Source organism: Falco biarmicus, chromosome 12 (genome assembly GCF_023638135.1).
Source record: "Falco biarmicus isolate bFalBia1 chromosome 12, bFalBia1.pri, whole genome shotgun sequence".
Lineage (NCBI taxonomy): Eukaryota > Metazoa > Chordata > Aves > Falconiformes > Falconidae > Falco > Falco biarmicus.
This window is the reverse complement of record NC_079299.1, coordinates 3,501,606-3,521,803: the sequence shown is the minus strand read 5'-3', so window position 1 is coordinate 3,521,803 and position 20,198 is coordinate 3,501,606. Positions and strand designations below refer to the sequence as shown.

Genomic DNA, 20,198 nt, shown 5'->3' with positions numbered 1-20,198 from the left:
GTTATGTTTAGAACACAAGGCATAGCTTCTACTTGCAGGAAATGAATTGAATTAAGAACACGCCAGGCTTCCTATGTATTCAGAGCAAACACTACAGTTGGCTGTTCAAGGGGAGATGTGTGTGGAGGTTGCAGAAGGACCAGCTGAGTGATGGCACTCCTTCGAGGAGAAAATATACCCCAGCTGCTCGTGGCCACACCGCCAGCCCCCGGCACGAGGCACCGCTTTGCCTGTCCACACCACCAGCGATGTGTCACAGGACCCCGGGAGAACCTCGCACAGCCGTTCGCCTTTCTGATCCCGTTTGTGGGAACCCATTTCAACGGGCAGAGTGTAGCGATGGGCAAATGAAGACTGACACTCCGGCTACTGCTTGGCTAAAGAAGGTGTACAGCGTGCAGAGCAAAGGATAAGCTTTCTTACATGATTTTGCTGCTGAAGCAGAGGACCGGAATGCAAGCAACCCCTCCAGTATCTAAAAAAAGCCAGTTCAAAACCACTGATCACCAGCAGACATGGACAGTCAGCTGGCACGGGGCCATGCGGGGCTTGCGAGTCCACCTGCGGGAGCCGGGAACCCTCCGTGCTCACTGCCCGACCCTGGGCAGCCTTCGGTGCCTGCTCTCTCTTGTAGGATTAGACCTGGCAGACAGAGGGGAAAGCCCCGTATCATAATGGTAGCCGCATTAAAACATTTATTCTTTGAGATGTCAGCCTGCACTTTGAGTTTCTTTGCCTGTGCTGGTTACTCACCTTAATGTTTTTGAACTGTAGTGCTCTGCTCCCTGCGAGGAAATGTGTACTTAGACTAACTTAGATGCATTAAGCAGCATACTTATTGTCATACCTTGCCCTTAAGATGCAGAATGTTACACATAACTCCCTATAATGTAAATTAGAATTTAATATCCATGGAGTTGCACCTTCAGAGTATACCCTGGAGCATTCATTATCAAAATATGATTGCTACCTGATTCAGGATATATTTTGGTACACAGAATGCACCACGTCCCCCTTTCACCTTCGGGATATAAATACATATTTTTGTAAACATGCACTATTTAACTTGCATATCACAGCAGATTCTGCAAATCCATATTTTACTTCTTGGAGCGAAAAAAAAAAAAAGGAAAGGAAAGGCAGATTTATCCAAATGATGCAACAAAAGATAGAAAGGAAGTCCTGCTTAGAACCAATTTCCAAATATCTTGGTTACACTGAATCATAACAATTTTCTCAAAATAACTTTAATGATCTTATTTAATCACAGCCTTTCACATACCAAATGAGGCAGCACACAATGCAAGAACAACTGGAGAAGTTGCAAAATACCGACCAGCTTTCCTGGTAGCAGAAGACACAGCCTGCTCGCCCTTAGGTGATCGTGCAGTTTCTGCCTCCCTGCCTTCATTCCCCTCTTTTTGGGCTGTACGCTGCCAGGTATTATAAAATCACGTGCTGGGGCTGAATGAAACCGATTTCAGGAGCACGTGGGATGATGGACATCCCTTAGCCATTTGCTAGCCTGGGCAGCTTCGATGGCTGCTGCCAAAGAAGGTCTGGATGGTGAATCCACCACTTTACCAGATTGTTAAAACTTGCTAAGTAAAGCGAAAAGTTCCTGCTACGACAAATTGCCCTGGTGAGACTTTTACAATCAAGCCAAGGACTTTGCTCCTTCCCCACTCACAGGAAGAGATGCCTTGATTCAGCAATGTACTTCAGCACGTGCCTCAAAACACTCTACTGGATGCTCTCCGCTATCCTTGGTTTAGATAAAACATAAAAGGTAACTCAGTCTGATCGTATTAAGTCCAAGGAAAGCGTGACCTGCCTTTTAGCCTACAGGGGCAAACAGGAGAGATTATAACATCGTACATCAGGTCAGTTGCTGTGCATGAAATAAGCTGGTGCTCATGTAACTAGGTCACAGACCAGCAGCATTTTTTCATATGAACCATCACTAGATAAACAGTCTTGGCAAAAAAACATAAAAGCTTGAATGCACTGAGTGATTAAGTAAATACAGGAGGAAGGCTTAGGTAGCTGGTGTGTATATTCCCGCTGCCTTCGACAGACAGAAGACTTATTTCCAGGAGTATCAACTCTGGCAGATTTCCTCAACCGTAAAAGTTTTATCTTCCCAGGATTTCCAGAGCTCATCAGGAGTTTAGCTCGTCAAGCTCTGTTAACCATAGCACAGTTCATATTCTTAAACTGTGTCTTTGCCAAAATCTGTTAAAGAAATGCCCTTCTCCTATTACTCCAAAATACAAACTGGGGCCAACAAGGGTGGTTTTTCTCTGTGACATCCTCCAGTTCAAGAAGTACCTCGTCCACATGGCCACATTTACTGGGGATACACACAGGTTGGATTTGAGAGCGAATGAGGAAACAAAGCATAATGATTTAGCTTAAACCCTTCAAAAGAAGAAATAACTGAGGATGAGTCGTCCAGGGGATTGTGCCTCAGGATGCCAACGCGTGGCCTCTTTGACTCGCACATGGTATGGCCATCAGACCAAACTTCCCACAAATACGATGCCCGAATCAGGTCTTATTTGACCAACATTCACAACTCTGCTTTGCTGCCTTATAGTAACAGGAGGAGACTCAGGAAAAGGGAAGACCTGATATTGCTGCAGACTGTCTCTCCTCCAAATTAGGCCCTTTCAGTGCAGGTTGAAGACAACATAGCAGGTGCAGAGCTTGTTGAATTGATTTTGCCAGGTGTGTGCCTGCATGGGGCCGCTTTTTAATTTAGTAACTGGAGGTTAATTAGTTCTGGGAGTGTAAACAGGTTGGTTAAACAGGAGTCCAGACAAGCTACCACGTTCCAGTTGCCTAAGACTTAGAAGCAGACTAAACACGTAGTAAGAATAACTAACCCGCTTCCCTGAACAACTATTTGCTAAATTAACATGAAGCCGGAGCTGTGCAGAAGTTGGAGGGCTGCTAGCGGCAAGCTGGTTAGGCTGTTCCTCAGATCGGTGGGTTTCTGAAATACTTTGCTATAAGAAAATTCAAGTTGCACCTTTAGCAAGAGAAATCTGAGATAATTAGAGCCTGTTAGCTTATTTCATAACTTTAAACATTTTACCTAAAAAGAAAAGAAGATCCTTCTCCTAGAACATACTGGGGGAAAGTTGTTTCTCTAAATGACAGTCAGCAGAATGGTCATTTGATGTTTTTTCAGTAACTGAAGGAATTTAGGTGGGTGATAAGATAATGACAAGCTAGAGATGGTTCAAATGGACGCTCATTCTTTCAGAAAACTTTAAAATGGCAGAAGAACTCCAGCGACAATTTTGCCATTTTTCTTTTTCTTTTTTTTTTTTTAAATTAAAAAAAAATCAGATTAAACCCCAAAGATTATGTCTTGGTAACTAGAACTGGAGCTTCACAAGGGAGAGCAGATCGGGTGCTCCACACTGACATTTCCACGTCACACTGGTTTTTTCCATTGTGTCCGTTCTGGAAAGTCCTTGGACAGCCCAAATGGAAATCAAACGAGATCTTTCCTGGGTACTGTGATATGATGACTGGGGCCTGACTGCAAGTATCTGGAAGAATTTGACACTTTGTGCCAAAATACATTTGTTCAAAGCTCTCAGCTGTTCAAGTGTTCAGGAAGAAAGTAAAATGCAGACAGAAAGCAGGAACAGTGAAAAATGTCATTGAATGATTTTTCTTTGAAAACCAGAGATTTTTTGGTCACTGTATTCAAAAGCCTTCATTCACTTTGAATGTAAATACAACAGAATTGAGATTCTCATGGAGGACTCATCTCTGCTTTAACTTGTACTCAACCAGCTCATCCCCAATGGATGATTCTGAAGACCACCACTTCCTTGCAACCTCTGGGCTTTAAAACCTACCCCGTTCTCAGAAACACTGTTAGAAATGATCTAGTAATAAAAATCATGTGTCTAGATATGCTGGACTGCATAAAGCACTTTTTCTTCAGTAACACATTTAGGAAATACAGTCACTCTCTTCATTTTTAGTCTTTTTAGTTCTAGGTGGGCACATACACATTATGCATTGAAGTATCTCATTTGTATACATCAGGCTATCCACATTTTACCGTATGGAGGTATCACATTATTAATAGCTGTTTTCCTTAAATAGAATACAGTTTGCTTTAATCTTCCTTTTTGTGCATGATCTTGCAAGAGTAAAAAGGCTTTCATACAAAGGCTATGTTTTTATATGCAAATCCATTATTTGATTACACACTTTTTTGTCCCTACATTATCATGAATATTTCTGATGAATGTTTTATGGGTTAGGTTTAGGATTTGTGAGCTATTTCAAATTTTATCTGTTTGCCATATCATCTGCAAATACCACATCTTTGTTGATGTTGATTGGTCTCATTTACATATTTATCACACTTGTATTTTCAAGGATGTTTTGCTATAAACTGTCTGTCCCCATTTCTCCTCTATGTACTACTAGAACATAGATAACTTTTCCAATTGAGCTCATTTCCATATATAATTTTTTTCATTAACAATAAATCACCACTTAGAGACATCTATTCAATGCGATCACCACCTTCACACATACCAGACATACAGTTTCTGAGTAATTAAAGAGAACAGAAGTGGTTTACAATGCACTTTGCAACCCACTTCATAGTCCAGGGAGCTCAATGATTTTCCATATGGACTAGGCTAAAAGGAACCCTGCAGGACTGGGATGAAACAAAGGCCATCAAAACTGTTGATGCAGAGCTGATCTTATTCCTAACTGGTAACTTTAGCCTGCCAAAAAATAAGATTTTCTTTTTCTTTTATAAAAAAAAAAAAAAAAAAAGACCATTTATAGCAGTGCTTGATGGGCTTATGAGGGTCCACTTGCTCCTGAACAGCAGCTCTTCAGCTCCTGAACAGCAGCTCTTCAGTCTTTGCATGTTCACTGCTTGTTCTTCATCCATCCACTCTCATCTAGGTTCAAACTCCTTTTCCTTTCCTTGCCGCACCTCCTGCTGTGTTCCCCTTCTTGCTAAATCTCTTACTTATGCAAGAGTAGGAGGCAAGAGGGTAGGAACATTGCAGAGAAATGCTGACAATCCATCCCTTTTAGTGTTGCCATTACATACACAATCCATTCCTTTTTGCCATTACGCACACAGCACTGAAAAAGGCACTGACTTTAAACCGAATTTCCCCACTCCCACTCAGACTCCTCTTGGGTGAACAGCCTGTTTGTGAGACCCTTCAGGGTGCAAGCACTGGGCATATTTCTCAACAAAATGTTGCGATTTGCTGATATATGAAATAATTCAGAAAAATCATACATGCCCCAGACCAGTTCAGACTGGACAGTAATAGTTATAATTTCTGGTGCTAGCACCTGTTAACCCATAGATTTTTTTGTCACTAAATTATAGCAGGAAATACATTTCCAAGGATTTTTCCTTCTAGTGGTGTAGGGCTGCAATACATCCAAACTAGTATACTAATGAATCTATGATACATCTGTGCATCAAAGGTGCTCATAATTGTATCTCCAGGCTTATCACTAAAATTCACAGAAATTAGGTGCTTACACCCTTTATGTGCTAAGATTTTCAGATCTATCGCTCACAAGAAACTTCTCTCACACACTCTGCCAGCTGACTCTGAAGAGAATCACAAACTCTTTTAGGTTGGAAAAGACCTTTGAGGTCATCGAATCTGACCGTCAGCCTTGCACTGCCAAGTTCACTTCTAAAACACTTCCCGAAGCATCACATCTACGTGTCTTTTAAATACCTCCAGGGACGGTGACTCCATCACCTCCCTGGGCAGCCTGTTCCAATGCTTGGCCGCCTTTTCCATGCAGCAATTTTTCCTAATGGCCAATCTAAACCTTCCCTGGTGCAACCTGAGGCCATTTTCTCTTATCCTATTGCTTGTTACTTAGGAGAAGTGCCCGACTCCCAGCTCGCTACAATCTGCACAAAACAATCCTATATATTCATTAGTGAAAAAAGGATTGGCAGACCTGCTATGGACAGGAGTGCTTTCCTCCATAATATTTCCACTGTTTAATCCCCAGATTCTCAGAATAATCAGTTTCCCATTACCTTCTGCTATGGCATGGTTACTAAATGCAATGACACTCCATGCTGAACCAACCTGTCGACCAAGGACCACCTGCTTGCTGATATAAAAATGTATTTGTGACAACAGTGTTTTGGGACATGCTGTTAAAAACAAAAATATTCTATTTTTTTAAACAGAAAGATGAAACTAGATGAAGCTCAGGATAGGGGCTTGCTCACAGGTGGTAAAAGGAGCTGCAACCAGAAACTGCTGCTTGGAGTGTAATAGCTGTTTCCTAAATATTGACATACATACATTTTCTCTAGGTCACCAAGTCCTGCGAAAGCTCCTTTTGGAATGACTCTCATCTTGGTGAGGACAAATCTCCTGAAAATAGAGAAAATAGGGTGATTATTCACTATTCACAACACAGGCCCTTGTCAGTGTAGGAGAGGCCTTTTATCACAGGTACAAGGACAGTCTCCAGGCTGAGGGCTTTGGCATCTAAATATAGCTGTGATGTTCAAAGCCTTCGTGGGACTCCAGCTGCCTTCCCGGACCACAATTATAGCACAGCGTTAGGCAAACTCCAGAGGTCCTCAGGGAAAAAAGCATCCGTCAGTAGCTGCGGTGTCCCCGTTTGCCTCGGTAAGAAATCCAGACGCGGCCACCGCAGGTTTGCCGGGTGCTGGGCAGGGACAGTGTCTTTCTCACCTCGACCTCTTTTGAGAGATGCTTAAGTGCAGGATGAAGCAGCCCTGTCGAGCCAGACTGGGGTGAGTTGCTTACACAAGGCTGTGCGGTGGTACACACGTGCTTATGCAAGATAAGCCTTGACCTGCTGCACAGATAATTGAAGGAGTCAGCTACTATCTCCCGTCAGCACAACTTTAATACCCTTTATTGCTTCTCACAGTCTCTTTTCTAATTAGTTCATAATGTGCCACAAAACCGGGACTTTGGAATTCATGACTTGATCACGTGTGCAGTGAGACAACATTTTAATCATTTTCTAAAGGTCACAGAATACGCTTTGTGAAGAAAAATAATTTAAAATATCATATAAACCTTTCTGTTAACCTGGACTTGTCTCCTTTTATCACAGTAAACAAAGACGACTACAAACCTCTTGATGGCACTCAGCAAATGAAATGTAGTGTTTCCACTACTCCTTGGAGGAATAAGGTGTTGCCTGGTTAATTGTTTTCTTTCACGCATTTAATCGTTCATAGGTAGTGAGCGCAAACAATTGCATATATTAACATGACCTGCTCATCAAGATACATCCTTCACGTGATGTGTTTACAGAATTATAGAATCATCAAATCGTTTAAGTTGGAAAAGACCTTTAAGATCACCGAGTTCAACCGTATGACTAGATGCCAGGCCAAGAAATCATAGCTGAGACATGAGAAAGCCCACAGAGATGTTGTAGGGAGAAATATCGTAGGGAGAAAAAAAAAAAAAGTATTTTTTGCTGAGAATAAAAGTCATATTCAAACTCCCGGGTATCAAACACCAAGCACATAAATAAACAAGAGATCAGATCATAATGGTTACATTGAGCAGTAGTGGTTGAAGAATGAAATTTTCTTTTTAAAAAATAAATTGCGTGTGCTACGTATATGTATACCACCCTGTGATTCAGTTTCTTACTCTATTTTCCCTTGGAAACGGAAAGGGACTGTTTCTGAAGTACTATGGAATTCTTTTTTTCTGTGAGCATGTCTGCCAGACCATCTTTCATTTTTATCATCTCAGAACTGGTTTTGCATGGCTGCTTGGGATCACCCTTCAGCTCATGCCTGCGCTGCCCTACTGTAACGTCTGCAGGAGGGCAGAAATGGGAGCTTAGCCTGGTATGACCCGCTGTGTAGTCCTGCAAATTTTAACACAATACCTCAAAATTAGAGACTTACTTTCTTATTCTTCCCATAAAGTATTCATGCAATCCTCATCTATTTTTTATTTCAGCTGATTAGTTTAGAATTTTCATGGGGAATTATCATGTTTTAATCAAAGTCTTGGGGAAAAAAAGTATTATTCTAATAGAATACCGCTGTGAAGGGTTCCTATTTTTTAATGGTAGGTCTTTAGTAGAATCTACCCCCTCATTATGACTTAACATTTACATAAGGGGAGCAAAGTCGGTGCATGCCTCACTTAGCTCTAGAGATGTCACTGTGATTACACCAGGAGTGAACTTGGCCCCACGCTTTTTTAAACATTGAAATGTATGGTATTCTCAGTCCTGAAAGACAATGAAGTCAATTTGGCATACCATTATTCTTGTACTGTCATTAATGTAAGTCAGAAAGAGCTTCAACACACTGTCACACAAGAATCACAGTGTTGAGATCGTTATGCAAATGTTAGAAGGATTAAAGAGCTTCCAGAAAAGCCCTAACCTGGATTAGGCAATTTGTAAAGCCCTACTGAAAACACAGCCGGTGTAATGCATGCAAAGGTACAGCCGCGCGCTGGGAGCGCGGCGAGGTACAATGGATCCGTGCAGAACACCCAGCAGGCTTAGTGCTACAAAGCTGAACCATCAGGAAACTCTTTAACTTTCATCTGCTTTGAAACCCTTCCTAAACTCTCCTTTGTAGAAACACATGCCTAATTTTGGAGCCCTAGAAAGCAGGCTCTGTTGCAAAAGCCACCTATAATATTTTTTATGGCAGTGTTCTAAAATGAATCCTCTCTGCAGATGCAGTTCATCAGGACTTTTGCAATTTTGTAATGAAATGCTGCCCTATTCCATGCTTTACCACAACAAGAATTTACAGCCTGATCCTGAAACTAATTAAAAGACTGGAACCTCGTTCGTAGGTGAGGTTACCTGTATGAGGAAAACCACAAGTGCTCAGAAGCAAAAAGCAAACCTTGAGTTTCTTTGTCTAATACCCTGCCTTCCTGCTTTAATAAGGTGCCAGAATTCAGGAGCCAAGTGTCTAATGCCCTGGAGCAGTTAAAGTAGAATTGAAGTTTAATGGCTGAAGTCTCACATTCTACTTAAAAAAAATGAAGGTTAATTGTTTTTACACATCCCTGAGTAGTCTAATAAAGTCAGCCTTAATGGTATAACGGACCCTGAAAATTCACATCAGCTACTTGTTGAATTATCAGCTGTATAATGAATAAGTCTATTATAACTAGCCAAATGCTGTATTGTCGATAAATCTCACCAATTAGGCTCCAACAATCAAACTGTACTTAAATTGAGATACTGGCTGTTCAGTACCAATTCTTTCTGAGGTACATGGAGAAAATAATTGAAAAGCATTTTCTTGGTTTTGTTGCTGGTGTTATTTTAGGGTCAAAGAAATAAATACAGCCCACCTTCATTCAAGCATGTTTCATGTCAAGACAAGTCAGTAAACAAAAGCATCCTTTAAAAAAAACTTGTGCTTGATGGAGAGATGTAGTATTTGGTCCTAAAAAAATACGTTAGCACTTAGGCACCTGCAGGGAAAGCAGTGGGAAGCGTAAGCAGTCAGTGCATGGCATGGAACTGACACCCCAGAGCCAGGTGTAAGGTGCAAGAAGGGTTAGAGTGAAGGTTGGGTGATCCAAAAATCTGTGCGCAGAGCTAGCACTCTCCCGGAGCTTTCAGCTCTGCACCAGAGCTGCAGGTGTAGCACCACCCTCCAGAGACATGGGGAGCACCCACTCACAGGAGTTAACTCATGGGAGGGAGGAAGGCATTGTGGTCTCTCAACACAACTCCGGCAGCCTGAGCACGGACACAGGGAACGCGAGTCCTGGCTTCAAGTTGCCCCTCACCCTGAGGGGGGCCATCTCCCATATTTCATGCCCCAGGAGGATGCTCAGCGGCTGAGGGACCTCTCCCTCTCTGGCCCCGAGGGTTGTACAGCCAGGGCTTGGCTCCTTGTACCACCCAAGAGGACAAGGGGAAACTCAACCCCACCATCTTCTTTACACGTATTACAGTTAGCACTGGTTTCCCAGGGATAAATGAAAAAAAAAACCGAAAATTTTTTACACTTTTTAAAGTCCAAAGTTCAGTGATGTTGATGTTATTTGGGCTGCAGTAGGTCCCAGAAGTCCTAGCAAGGACTCCAAAAACTTAACACTTGAGAGAGCAGAAAGGAGCACAGGGAAGAAAAGAAGCCCCAGATGGTGCCATGGTTGGTTATCCTGCGTGGCGAGAAGGCAGTACACGTGGCTGGAGGTAGAAGAATGGCAGTATTAACTATTGCTGTTCCCTACGTACAGAAGTATAACCTAACTTAGATTTAAGCCTGACCCATTGCTCCTACCACACCTGGATATCCAGGAGAGGTTTCTAATCCTGATTGATTTAAAAACTTTTGTTGGAAGTGATTCTTCGTGAGTTTGTTGGTAGGAACTGAGGCTGTCTGCTGCGGTTGTACAATTGCACTTACACTTTATATATCTACATATGTGTTACGAATGATGTTTACTTAAATATACAATATTGTTTAAAATTTAACAGATTTTTACTTGCTTTTTTCTGACCAGTGTGAACAATTGCTTTCTGTTGAGCAGGAATAGCCTTTTACACCTGGAAGGAGGGGTAAGCTTACAGTCAGGCTACCTTCCTCTGGGCTGAACATGCACAATTCCCACAGGTTTTTCCATTTTTCATTTTTAAGTGTTTTATAGGCCTCTTTGTTACATCATTTCAGTTTCTCCCATGAATGGGTGTGAGTAAACTCTCCTATTATTAAACTGCTAAAAACCTATTGCTAATTGAGGCTAGACCTGTCAGGACTAGGGCCGAACTATCTCCTACTGGTTTGTTTACTTATACAGAGACATCTAAACCTGGTTATTTAAAACAGCAGGGCCTCAATGGATATGAAGCCACTGACACAGGTGACTTACACCACTTTATATCACCACGAAGAGCGAACAACCCAAATACATCTTGTTTCTGCATGGTTGTATCTAGTATAAGAGAAATATAGTGCCAATGTAATCTCAAAGCCTATAGAGGACACGATATAAACAGCAGAAATTAGCAGGTACTGGTAAAATGTTCCTGAATAACCCTCTAACATTTCCAATTATGAAGACATTTTTTGAACTTTTCCAAAAATAGAGGCTTCTGCAGCTGAAGTAGTTCAGCCAGACAGAATACAAGACATGAGGGGAAAAAAACCGGTCCACAAAATTATTCTTCCATCCAGCCTCACATGAATCCAGTGACAGAAATCAGACCGATCTCATCACGACAGGATGGAGGGCTGGATGTCGTTGTTCAGGTACCTGGTGACAAAGGTATGAGTGATTAAAGAGACTTGGTAAATTACAACGTAAGGGAAGTAGAACCATACGAGTTATTTCTGCTAAATGTCTCTGGAAAAAGTACATAGTAAACATGAAGTATGCACATTAAGTAAATCCATGTAATACAGTGTGCTTGTGAGGTTGGCCATTTATGTGCAAAATTATACATTTTGCATATTTATCAAATGAGTTCTCAGATCCTGGTCCCACAAGCTTTTTCTTGAACAATTATGGAGATGCTCTTTGGCATAAATTCTCCACCAGAACTTACTCCTGCACTGCACTGGTGCCTCCTCCTCCCAGCTCCCTTCCTCAGCAAATGCCCCCACCACTGGCAATAACCTTATACAACAAAGGACTGCACTGATTATCAGAAATTAGACTAGTTAATATATATATATATATTCTGCTTCATAAAGCATGGCTGCATTTATGTCTTTCAAACCCCTCTTTTAAAACCCTTTTCTCAGATCTACTTAAGTCACAGTTAATCAGAAAGTATGTGCATTGTGGAATTATCTTCCCTGACTGATGTAAATTGCAAATTCATGATGTTAAAATGAACTGTATCAAGCAGTTACTATAAACTTAAGGACTAAAGGAAAATAAAATAAAAAGCCAAAAAGATTCAGTGACCATAATGCTAAATCACCAAATTTGGTTCCAAAGAAGTAAATGTGATAGGATTTTGAAGAACACTTTACTTTAATCTCTCAGCTAATAGACTGATGTTATCACCTTCTAATCCTCTGCAGCAATGTGTATTTTGTCAAACAAAGATTTACAGTGAAATCTAATTTACTCTCTGTAATTTTTTTGTTTTGTTTTGTTGTTTCTTTGGTTTTGCTTCTTGCATTGGGGATGGGCTGGAGGTTCCAGCACAAGCAACAGAGGAGTCTTTGCTTTACATCAGGAGAAGACAAAAGGAAGCCATGACCTATTCAGTACACGCTTGATTAAATGCAAAAATCATCAGAACCTTGCCCCTGTTGTTATTTTTTCTCCCCCCCCCCCCCCCCCCCCCCCCCCCCGTTTTCTCTTGATTAGTCAATGCAACAGTGAAGGGCTATGGTGCTTTTATGCTGTAACAAGAGACCAAGAAATACTGCAGACTTTGTCCCAGGTGGTGCAAATCAATCTGGCTGTGTCGTTTTTGCCCTAATTCTCACTGGAATGAATCATGAGATTCCTTTGGGCTAAATGTTATTTACTTTAAATTTACGGAGAACATTTGCAAGCCCCTAGCTCCTTGAAATGTGTTCACGTTGCCATACGACCTCACTATTACTAGGGTCTGTTTCTAGTAAACACCTCACTACGAAGGGGCATGTGTAAGATATACATGAACATGAAAGTATTTTTCCTAACCAGCTGCCTAGGTGGAAGATCTCTGTAATCTATTAAGCCGTTTGTAGCTGCTTTCAGACATAGCTATGGTTTCCTGGTCCTAACAGCAGGCAGAGAGGAGTCCAAAACTCATAAAGTGGGTGCTAAAAAAACATCAGGCTTCAAAACCCATCAAGCTAAATGCCAAAAGATTGGTTTAATTTGCTTTCTGGTTTTAAAGTCTTTAGAGCGCATTCATATCATGCTGCAAAGCTATTTTCAACACTCACGAGGCTTTAATTTAAAAACAGAGAAAGATTTATGTTAGTTGCTTCAATTCCAGGAGGTATTGAGGTTGGGACTTCATAAGGCTGACAGGATCATGAGGAACGGCGCTGGCAGGGACAAAACACCGCTCCCACCACTCTGCTGGCTCACCTTTTCAGGGAGCCACGCCATCACCTTAAGGGAAAAGCAAAGCCAAGCAGAATATTTTTCTAATAATGACTATTCATGTAACTACAGATTCATTTCAAATAGGGGACCCTGATGGCACAGGCAGGCTCGAACAACGGAGGAAGAGCTTTGCAATTCATTTTTCCAACCAAGGCGTGATCCACGCGTTCGAGAGTCTGCGAGCGCCTACTTTACACACATGTAAATTGACTTACAAGAGAGAGACCGTAATCCCTTGCTAATATGCACAATCTGGCTCGAAGCATCTAATCACTGCGTTCACCTAATGTGCTTAAATCAGCTGCTCATCCCCTTCAGATGCTTGTGAAAGGACAAGTTATCTAGGCTGTGCAGCTGGTTCTTTTTTTTCGTGGGATAATATAAGCAGGTAAAGGTGAGTATTCCAAGGAAAAATTAGGTAATGTACATTTTACGGAGCAGACAGAAACCAAAGATCCCCTCCTGAATTTCAGGCTGGACTGGGCCTGGTGAAGGTAGATTTAATTTTCTTCATGGCAGCTCATACGGTGCTGTGGTTTGGATTTTTGATCAAAACCGTACTGATAACACACTAATCCAGCTTTCACCGAACAGCACTTGCTCAGCACCGATGCAGCCTTTGTTTTTCCCTTTGCCCCCTGCAATGAATAGCCTGGGGGGGGATGGGGGGGGGGGGGTGTGGGCCACAGGCTTGGGGGCACACAACCGGGCAGGTGAGCTGAACTGACCGGGGGGGATGTTCCATACCGTATAACGGCACGCTCAGCGATACAAGGGGAGATCATTCCTCTACCTGACTGAAAAATGTGGGGTACACCTGGGAGGATGCACGGCCTCCTTTCAGGTGTGCTGCTTGGGGATTTCTTCGGGTCTCAGAGTGATGTAAGGGGCATCTGAGAAAGAAAATATTGTGCCATGTGTGCTATCAAACGAAGCCTGTACAGACAAAGTAAACACAATTAGAACCATGATGATCAAGTTATTAGCAATGCCCCTCTGCTTTGCAGGTCTGAATCTAAAAGGCAATATGTGCAGTAGCTTGCAAAAAATCACTCCTTAATCCTTACCAGTGGTCTCCCTTAAAATTCAATTTCTTTTTTTTTTTTTTTTCCTGAATTAAGATTAAAAGGATAATGAACAGTACTGATGGCATTCCTATTCTAAATGTAGTGAATACTTGCTCGGCGTAATAATAATGCCACCCAGCCACCATAAAGAGCTGAAGGAAAGCATTTTAAGATCACACAGCTGATGTCCTGCTGGCATTTTGCTTGCCGAGTGCCCACAATACCCTAACAGGGGGAACAAAATGCCCATTTCCCCAGCAGAGCCATGCTGCCGCTCGCACAAGCACACAGCAAAGTTGCTGTGGGATTTGTTTTTCTCCCAGGACCCCGCTTAGGTCAGCTAATAAGTTTCACACAGTGCCCCTCAGCAGCTAACAGCTGATAATGAGAGATAAGGAAGGATAGAAAATTGTGGTGAGGGGAAAAAAAAAAAAAAAGGCATCTAAAAGACTGCAAAAGTAGGCAAGCAACATGCTTGTAAAGCTTAAGCTCCCTCCCCCCCTGCCTTAGTTTTCCAAAACCATGGTGTGTTTAGTCTCAGCGCTGATACCCTTTTCATTGCTGGACAAAGCACACACTGCGCATCGCCCCGCTATGCTGCAGATAGCTTCTTCCTGAGGTCACACATGCAGGCAGTGAAAAATAAAGAAAAAAAAAATTAAAGCAAGCTGCAAGATGCTTTTAAATACCTCTGCTTGAATAGAGTGGGATGAATCTGGAGGCGGGGGATTAAAAAAATATAATCTAAAACAAGATGGAGAGGGGAAGGAAGAGAGAAGATTGCACAATTCCCAATCAGACACAGAGATGCAACAGCAGGACTTTTACTCAGTCTGAGCTGTTTAGTGCTCTATACTTAGTGCAATTATCTCACTGTGCTGAGGCTGGATTGCTTGGCGCTGGTACAAAGCTGGGGAGGAGCAGAGCTGTGCCTATTCAGACCAGTTGCCGGTGTGTGTTAATTTATTTTGCAAAGTGCCTGACAAACAATTTTGTTGAAGATGTAGGTGCGAGCAGCAGTAAAGCACAAGGTATGTAGCAAACCGAAATGACATCTGCCCTGAGCAGACCTACTGCAGAGCACCCTTGGACACAAGGACGCTGGTCCCTTTGGTGGCCTGGGGTGGCTGCAAACCTGCACCCTGCACCCTTGCAGCAGATGCAGCAGACAGCAAAGCAATGCCGTCCTGGCAGGCAGGATCTCCCCCTCTCTTTTCAGATTACCCAGAGCTTGAGCAAAGCAAAGCAAAGCTGGAGCTCTAGGTTCCTCAACAGTATGTACACACAGAGAAAAAGGTTCGCCATGGAGCACAGATTGCAACAAACAGGTCCTTTGTAGGGCTCTGAGCAGAATCCAGGTTTACTGTGCTGGCATCTGGGAAGAGTTTAACTGCTAGGAATGAGCTACCTGCAAAAAAGGCCGGCAGTAAGCTTGAAAGCGCAGTTAAAATTGCTTCTATTAATGTCAAAGGCATGCTGTGAAAAGTGTTTTGTGTAAGATAAATAACACAAGTGAATCAAGTTATCTCGTCTTGGTTACACAGCGCCAGAAAATAGCCATTGCTTTATTTTTACAAATAGCTATAATTTTATTAGTATCGATTATCCTGTAAGACACTACACTACTTTCAGAAGAGCACATCCTCCTTCCTCACAGCTTACTCACACAGGCCTTTGAGAAACGTACAGAAATGTGCAACTTCCTTAAAATCTAACCTTGATATCTGCAACCGCCTTTATGGTGAGGAGCCATTAAAAATTCATTAACTCTAAAGGCACATGCTCAGTGTTGCATCTACTTATATTAATATTTCTGCATAGTGTCCTAACACTGCATAATGTCCTAACAAAAGGACCATTGTACAAGCACTGGCTATTTTATTCTTGCACAAAGAGTGTTTTACTTTGTGTTCCCTCCCGTGGGCAACTTGTCAAGGCAAATAGGGTTATGGAAGATGTCCACAGCCCAACCAGATGGGGAGCTTTTTAGGTGCTGGCTTCAAAACTTGCCCCTCTCTTTTTGATTCAGAGCAAGAATAGCCACCCTGCTCACACACAGCCGGCCACGTCAACCCTTTTCCCATCCCAAGAACGTGTCAAAAAAGATCTTATTCCACAGCAGGGAGAGTACAGTGGCTTGTTCATCAGCTGAGGTCATAGCAGAAAGGTGACAAGTGTTCTTTGTGTGTAGTGTCTCTGCCTCTAAGACCTCTGGACTTTCTACATTGGCAGGCCCTTCATACATGGTGCTATTTTTAATGACTGAGACAAGTTGCCCAGGGGTGAAATTCCTTAAGTTCTGAGTTGGATGCCTTAGTGTAGGTAAAAAAAAAAAGAAGAGAAAGCTTTTCTGCAAAATATCTTGATGAACCATTGTTGTTTAGCAGAACACCAAACAGCTTACCTCTGTCATTTTATCTCGCTTCACTAATTAATTAGAAAGAACTAGTGTGGTTTTTTACCTCCTTTCTCATCCATATCCTCACAGACACTGTACTATGCTGCTTAATGGGACACAGCTGAAATATCACAGAATATTAATAGAATAAAAGAAAGATACTCACCGTTACATTCCTTAATTAGCACACACAGCCTAATAAGTAACAGGGTCCCCGCCAAATATTTGGATTAATTTGGATACATTCAAAGGCTTGTTTGAAGTTGTAATGAGATATCTGATACTCCTTGATGCCAGAACAGTCAGAAACCATTTAAGGAGTAGCACTTGGAAACTTGATCGTACTTTTTTTTTTTTTTTTTTTTTTTTCCGCTCTGGAGCTGAGCATGAGCTTTGTGAAAGTAAATATTCTCTCTGCTATCTAATACGTGCTGTATGTTCCAAAAAGCAGCATGAGTGCCAAACACAGCTAACCCAATCGACAGTCTTGGGAAAACAGCATCTCCTGAAGGGGGTCCTGGCTGCAGACGGCGCGTACTCTGCTGTTCTCAGGGCAGCAGTGCTGACATAACTGTACTGAAATACAGAAACATGCTGGACCTGTGCCATATGCTCCCACTTCGCTCTCACTGTGGCGAGTGGAACATTCCCTTCTTTTTACAAACTAAAGTGCACATTTAAATTTTAAGTACTTATGCTGTGAAATAACACTGAAAGTGGCAAAGGTGAAAAATCCCCACCTTTTGTTACATTAGCACCATGCAAAAAAGCAAAACCTGTTCATCCCCTCTGGTCATGCTCTCCTCTGATCTGAATGTTTCTGCTGACTGTTTCGAGGGGGACAGAAGCTGGCTTCTGGAATTGCTGTTGCCTGTGCGAGGGAATGAACCACACAGCACATCGAGAATGGAAGCACCTGTGAGATTAACGGGACCAACAGGCTCCTGTGTGCTTAAGATTGCTCCTAGTCCTCACGTTGTAATGCTCTTTGCACATTTACACAAGCCTGGTAAACATTCCCGTTTACTGCCATTGCTCACCACACATTCCCACATCACCAGTGCTCTTCTTAGCCACACAGCTTCCACGTCAAGAACTTCTCCTAGCTCGTCAGTTAGCAATTGCTGAGGGACATGTTCACATGGATATGAATTGCAGGTGGATGGACTCTCAATTTTATCCTGCAATCTCCTGAAAGCACCTCTTCTCCCTCACAGTCTTCCTCTGTTATTGAGATCTCTTCCCCACAGACATCACCAATTTGATAGAAAGGCAATGACAAAGCAAGGAATCCTTATTATTTCTTCTTATAGTAAAAAAAAAAAGTTTTCCTACTATTTTAGCAAGAATTAGCTTGCCACTGCAAATGCTGTGTATCTATTTACCTTCCACTAGCCATGGATTTACTCTCACGTGTTAAAATGATGCTCCTGAATATGTATAGCATGGCAGCTAGTGTACCAGCAGCCTTAAAAATACTAACCATACTATTTTCCTTAAGATTGACAGGTTTCTTTCCAGTAACACACAGGGTGAAGCTCACACTGGTATCAAGCATGGATCTCTAATGCATTTGAAAGTGAGAATTATTGTTTCAGAAAGATGCCAGCTTGACCACTCTGGCAACTGAAACACTAGCTTATATTCAGAATAAAGATGTGCTTAGCGCTTTCACCTTCAGTGTGCTTCTGGAACATAAGCCCTCTATAGAGCACTTAAAAAGGGTGACAGAACAGTGAAATAGAGATGGGAGAAACCTGACCTGCTCATGGCACAGCTGCAGGTTATGAAAGACCTCTAAGAAAGAGCTTAGTGGTTATGCCTGGGAAAATATAACCTTTGCAACATCTAACATCAGCAGATGAAACCTAGACATCTGTCCCCTTTCTACACACCTTTCCATCAGCTCTCTAAATGACTGTGATAAGCATCTGCTCACGTAAAATTGGATAAAATCTGACTGGAAGAAACAAGGATAGATGTAGCAGTCATCTGAGTGAGGGCAGGTCATGCATGGCACCCCACGGGGCTTGCATACCGTAGTTATAAGCAATCTGGGAGTCAGGAGCAAGGTGACAAACATGCACGATGATCAAGGTAGTAAGACAAGGGCTGGGTGAGAAGAATCGCAAAGCAGAAGGAGTTCAGTCTTCACGCAGCAAGTAGCCCAACGATGCAACTCCTTGCTACAGGACACTGCGGATGGTGGACGTTCAAGAAGAAATGGATAAATAAATACATGAAAGCAAAAGTGTGATGAGTGTTGACTATCAAGGTATCACTCCTCAAGACGGCCCTGAGCCAGGCAGAGCTGCAGAGGTACACAGCTGTCTGCTGGGATACACATCAGAGCAGCCAAGAACCTGCACTGCCGCCAGCCTGGGGCAGCTCTGCCAACACGGGGAGACATACCCAGGGCAGCACACGCAAACACCACCAATTCTGGCACTCTGAAACAGGCCATCTCTGCCTAGATTGAAGCATTGAAGTATTCTTTCATATTTACAGCCAGCGCAGGTTTTTGTACATTGCAGAAGTGTTGTGCCTTAGGTTAAAAAAATTCAGGGATTAGTCCCATCCCTTTGCAAGAAGACCAAAGAGTAAGACTGAATTGTGGCAACATTTTCAGTGCTCTGCACTCAGACTCCTATTTCATTGCAGAGAATTGACTCTACAAGAAGTGGGTGTTGTTTGTTTTTTGTTTGTTTTTTTTTTTAAAAAAAAAAAAGGCAAAAGAGCACTTCAACATTATTTAATAATAAAAATATTAAAAGAATGTTTCAGCTCTCCACAAATTCTTTTCCTTAGCCATTTTGATAATCTTTGTAAAATCAAGGGAAATGCACTGCCACTGCAAAATGTCCCTTTCCGCCCTCCCCACTCCTACTTTGGGAGATGCACTATAAAGCAGACTTGGGCTTATAGTACTCTAAATGCTTACGGGTTTTGTTGCAGTTCTGAACCCTGTCATCTCAAAAACGGTACATAAGTGTTGGGAAAGGCAAAGAGGAGGGCAATAAGGCTGATCAAAGACATGATATGGCTTTCATAAGAGGAATAACCAGTTTGGGTAGGACTTTTTGGTGTGGAAAGCTTAAAGGGATGCTGGACATCTCCAAAATGTCTTGGACACGGTGGGCAAGGACTGATGCTTTATCAGCTCTTCCATTGCAAAAACTTAGAGGTGAGGCCTGCGGCAGCTAGACTCAGAGCAAGCAAGAGGACCAGGCGGTGCACATGAACTGTCAAAGCTCCTTCACGCAGCTTGCCTGGGTGCAAGAAGCTGATGTGGGCTCACGGGTAGAATGTACAAGTAATTTGAGGGGAGATAAATCAGGGTTACCAAACAAACAAGAATTTCAGGCAATCCCCTGGGCTGGAAATAGTGGGAGGCTGGAGGTGTATTGTGGCAATGCATCTTAAATGCTTGCCCTAATCTTACTCTACCTTTAGCAGTTTTTAAGAATCCCTGTTGTAGGCAAGAGACCTGTTCCGCCCTACCATAGCCATGGCTTATGTTGCAGGGGGAGGGCAGGCAAAGCAGGACCAGCCTTTCTACAGAGGAAAAACTGATGGTCATCTGCCTCTGCTGGGCTGTACGCTTGCCTGGGAGCAAGGCGGGGGGTTGTGAAAAGAGGA

The 20,198-nt window shown here is 42.5% G+C and overlaps 1 protein-coding gene across 1 annotated transcript in view; it reads right to left on the bottom strand.

The window, feature by feature from the left end:
* The window catches only part of FSHR (follicle stimulating hormone receptor), an 84,235-nt gene that overhangs the window by 46,617 nt on the left and 17,420 nt on the right, over nt 1-20,198 (bottom strand). The window contains exon 2 of the mRNA XM_056357678.1: nt 6,351-6,422. Coding sequence (XP_056213653.1) covers nt 6,351-6,422 — 72 coding nt within the window. The remainder of the gene's footprint in view (nt 1-6,350; nt 6,423-20,198) is intronic.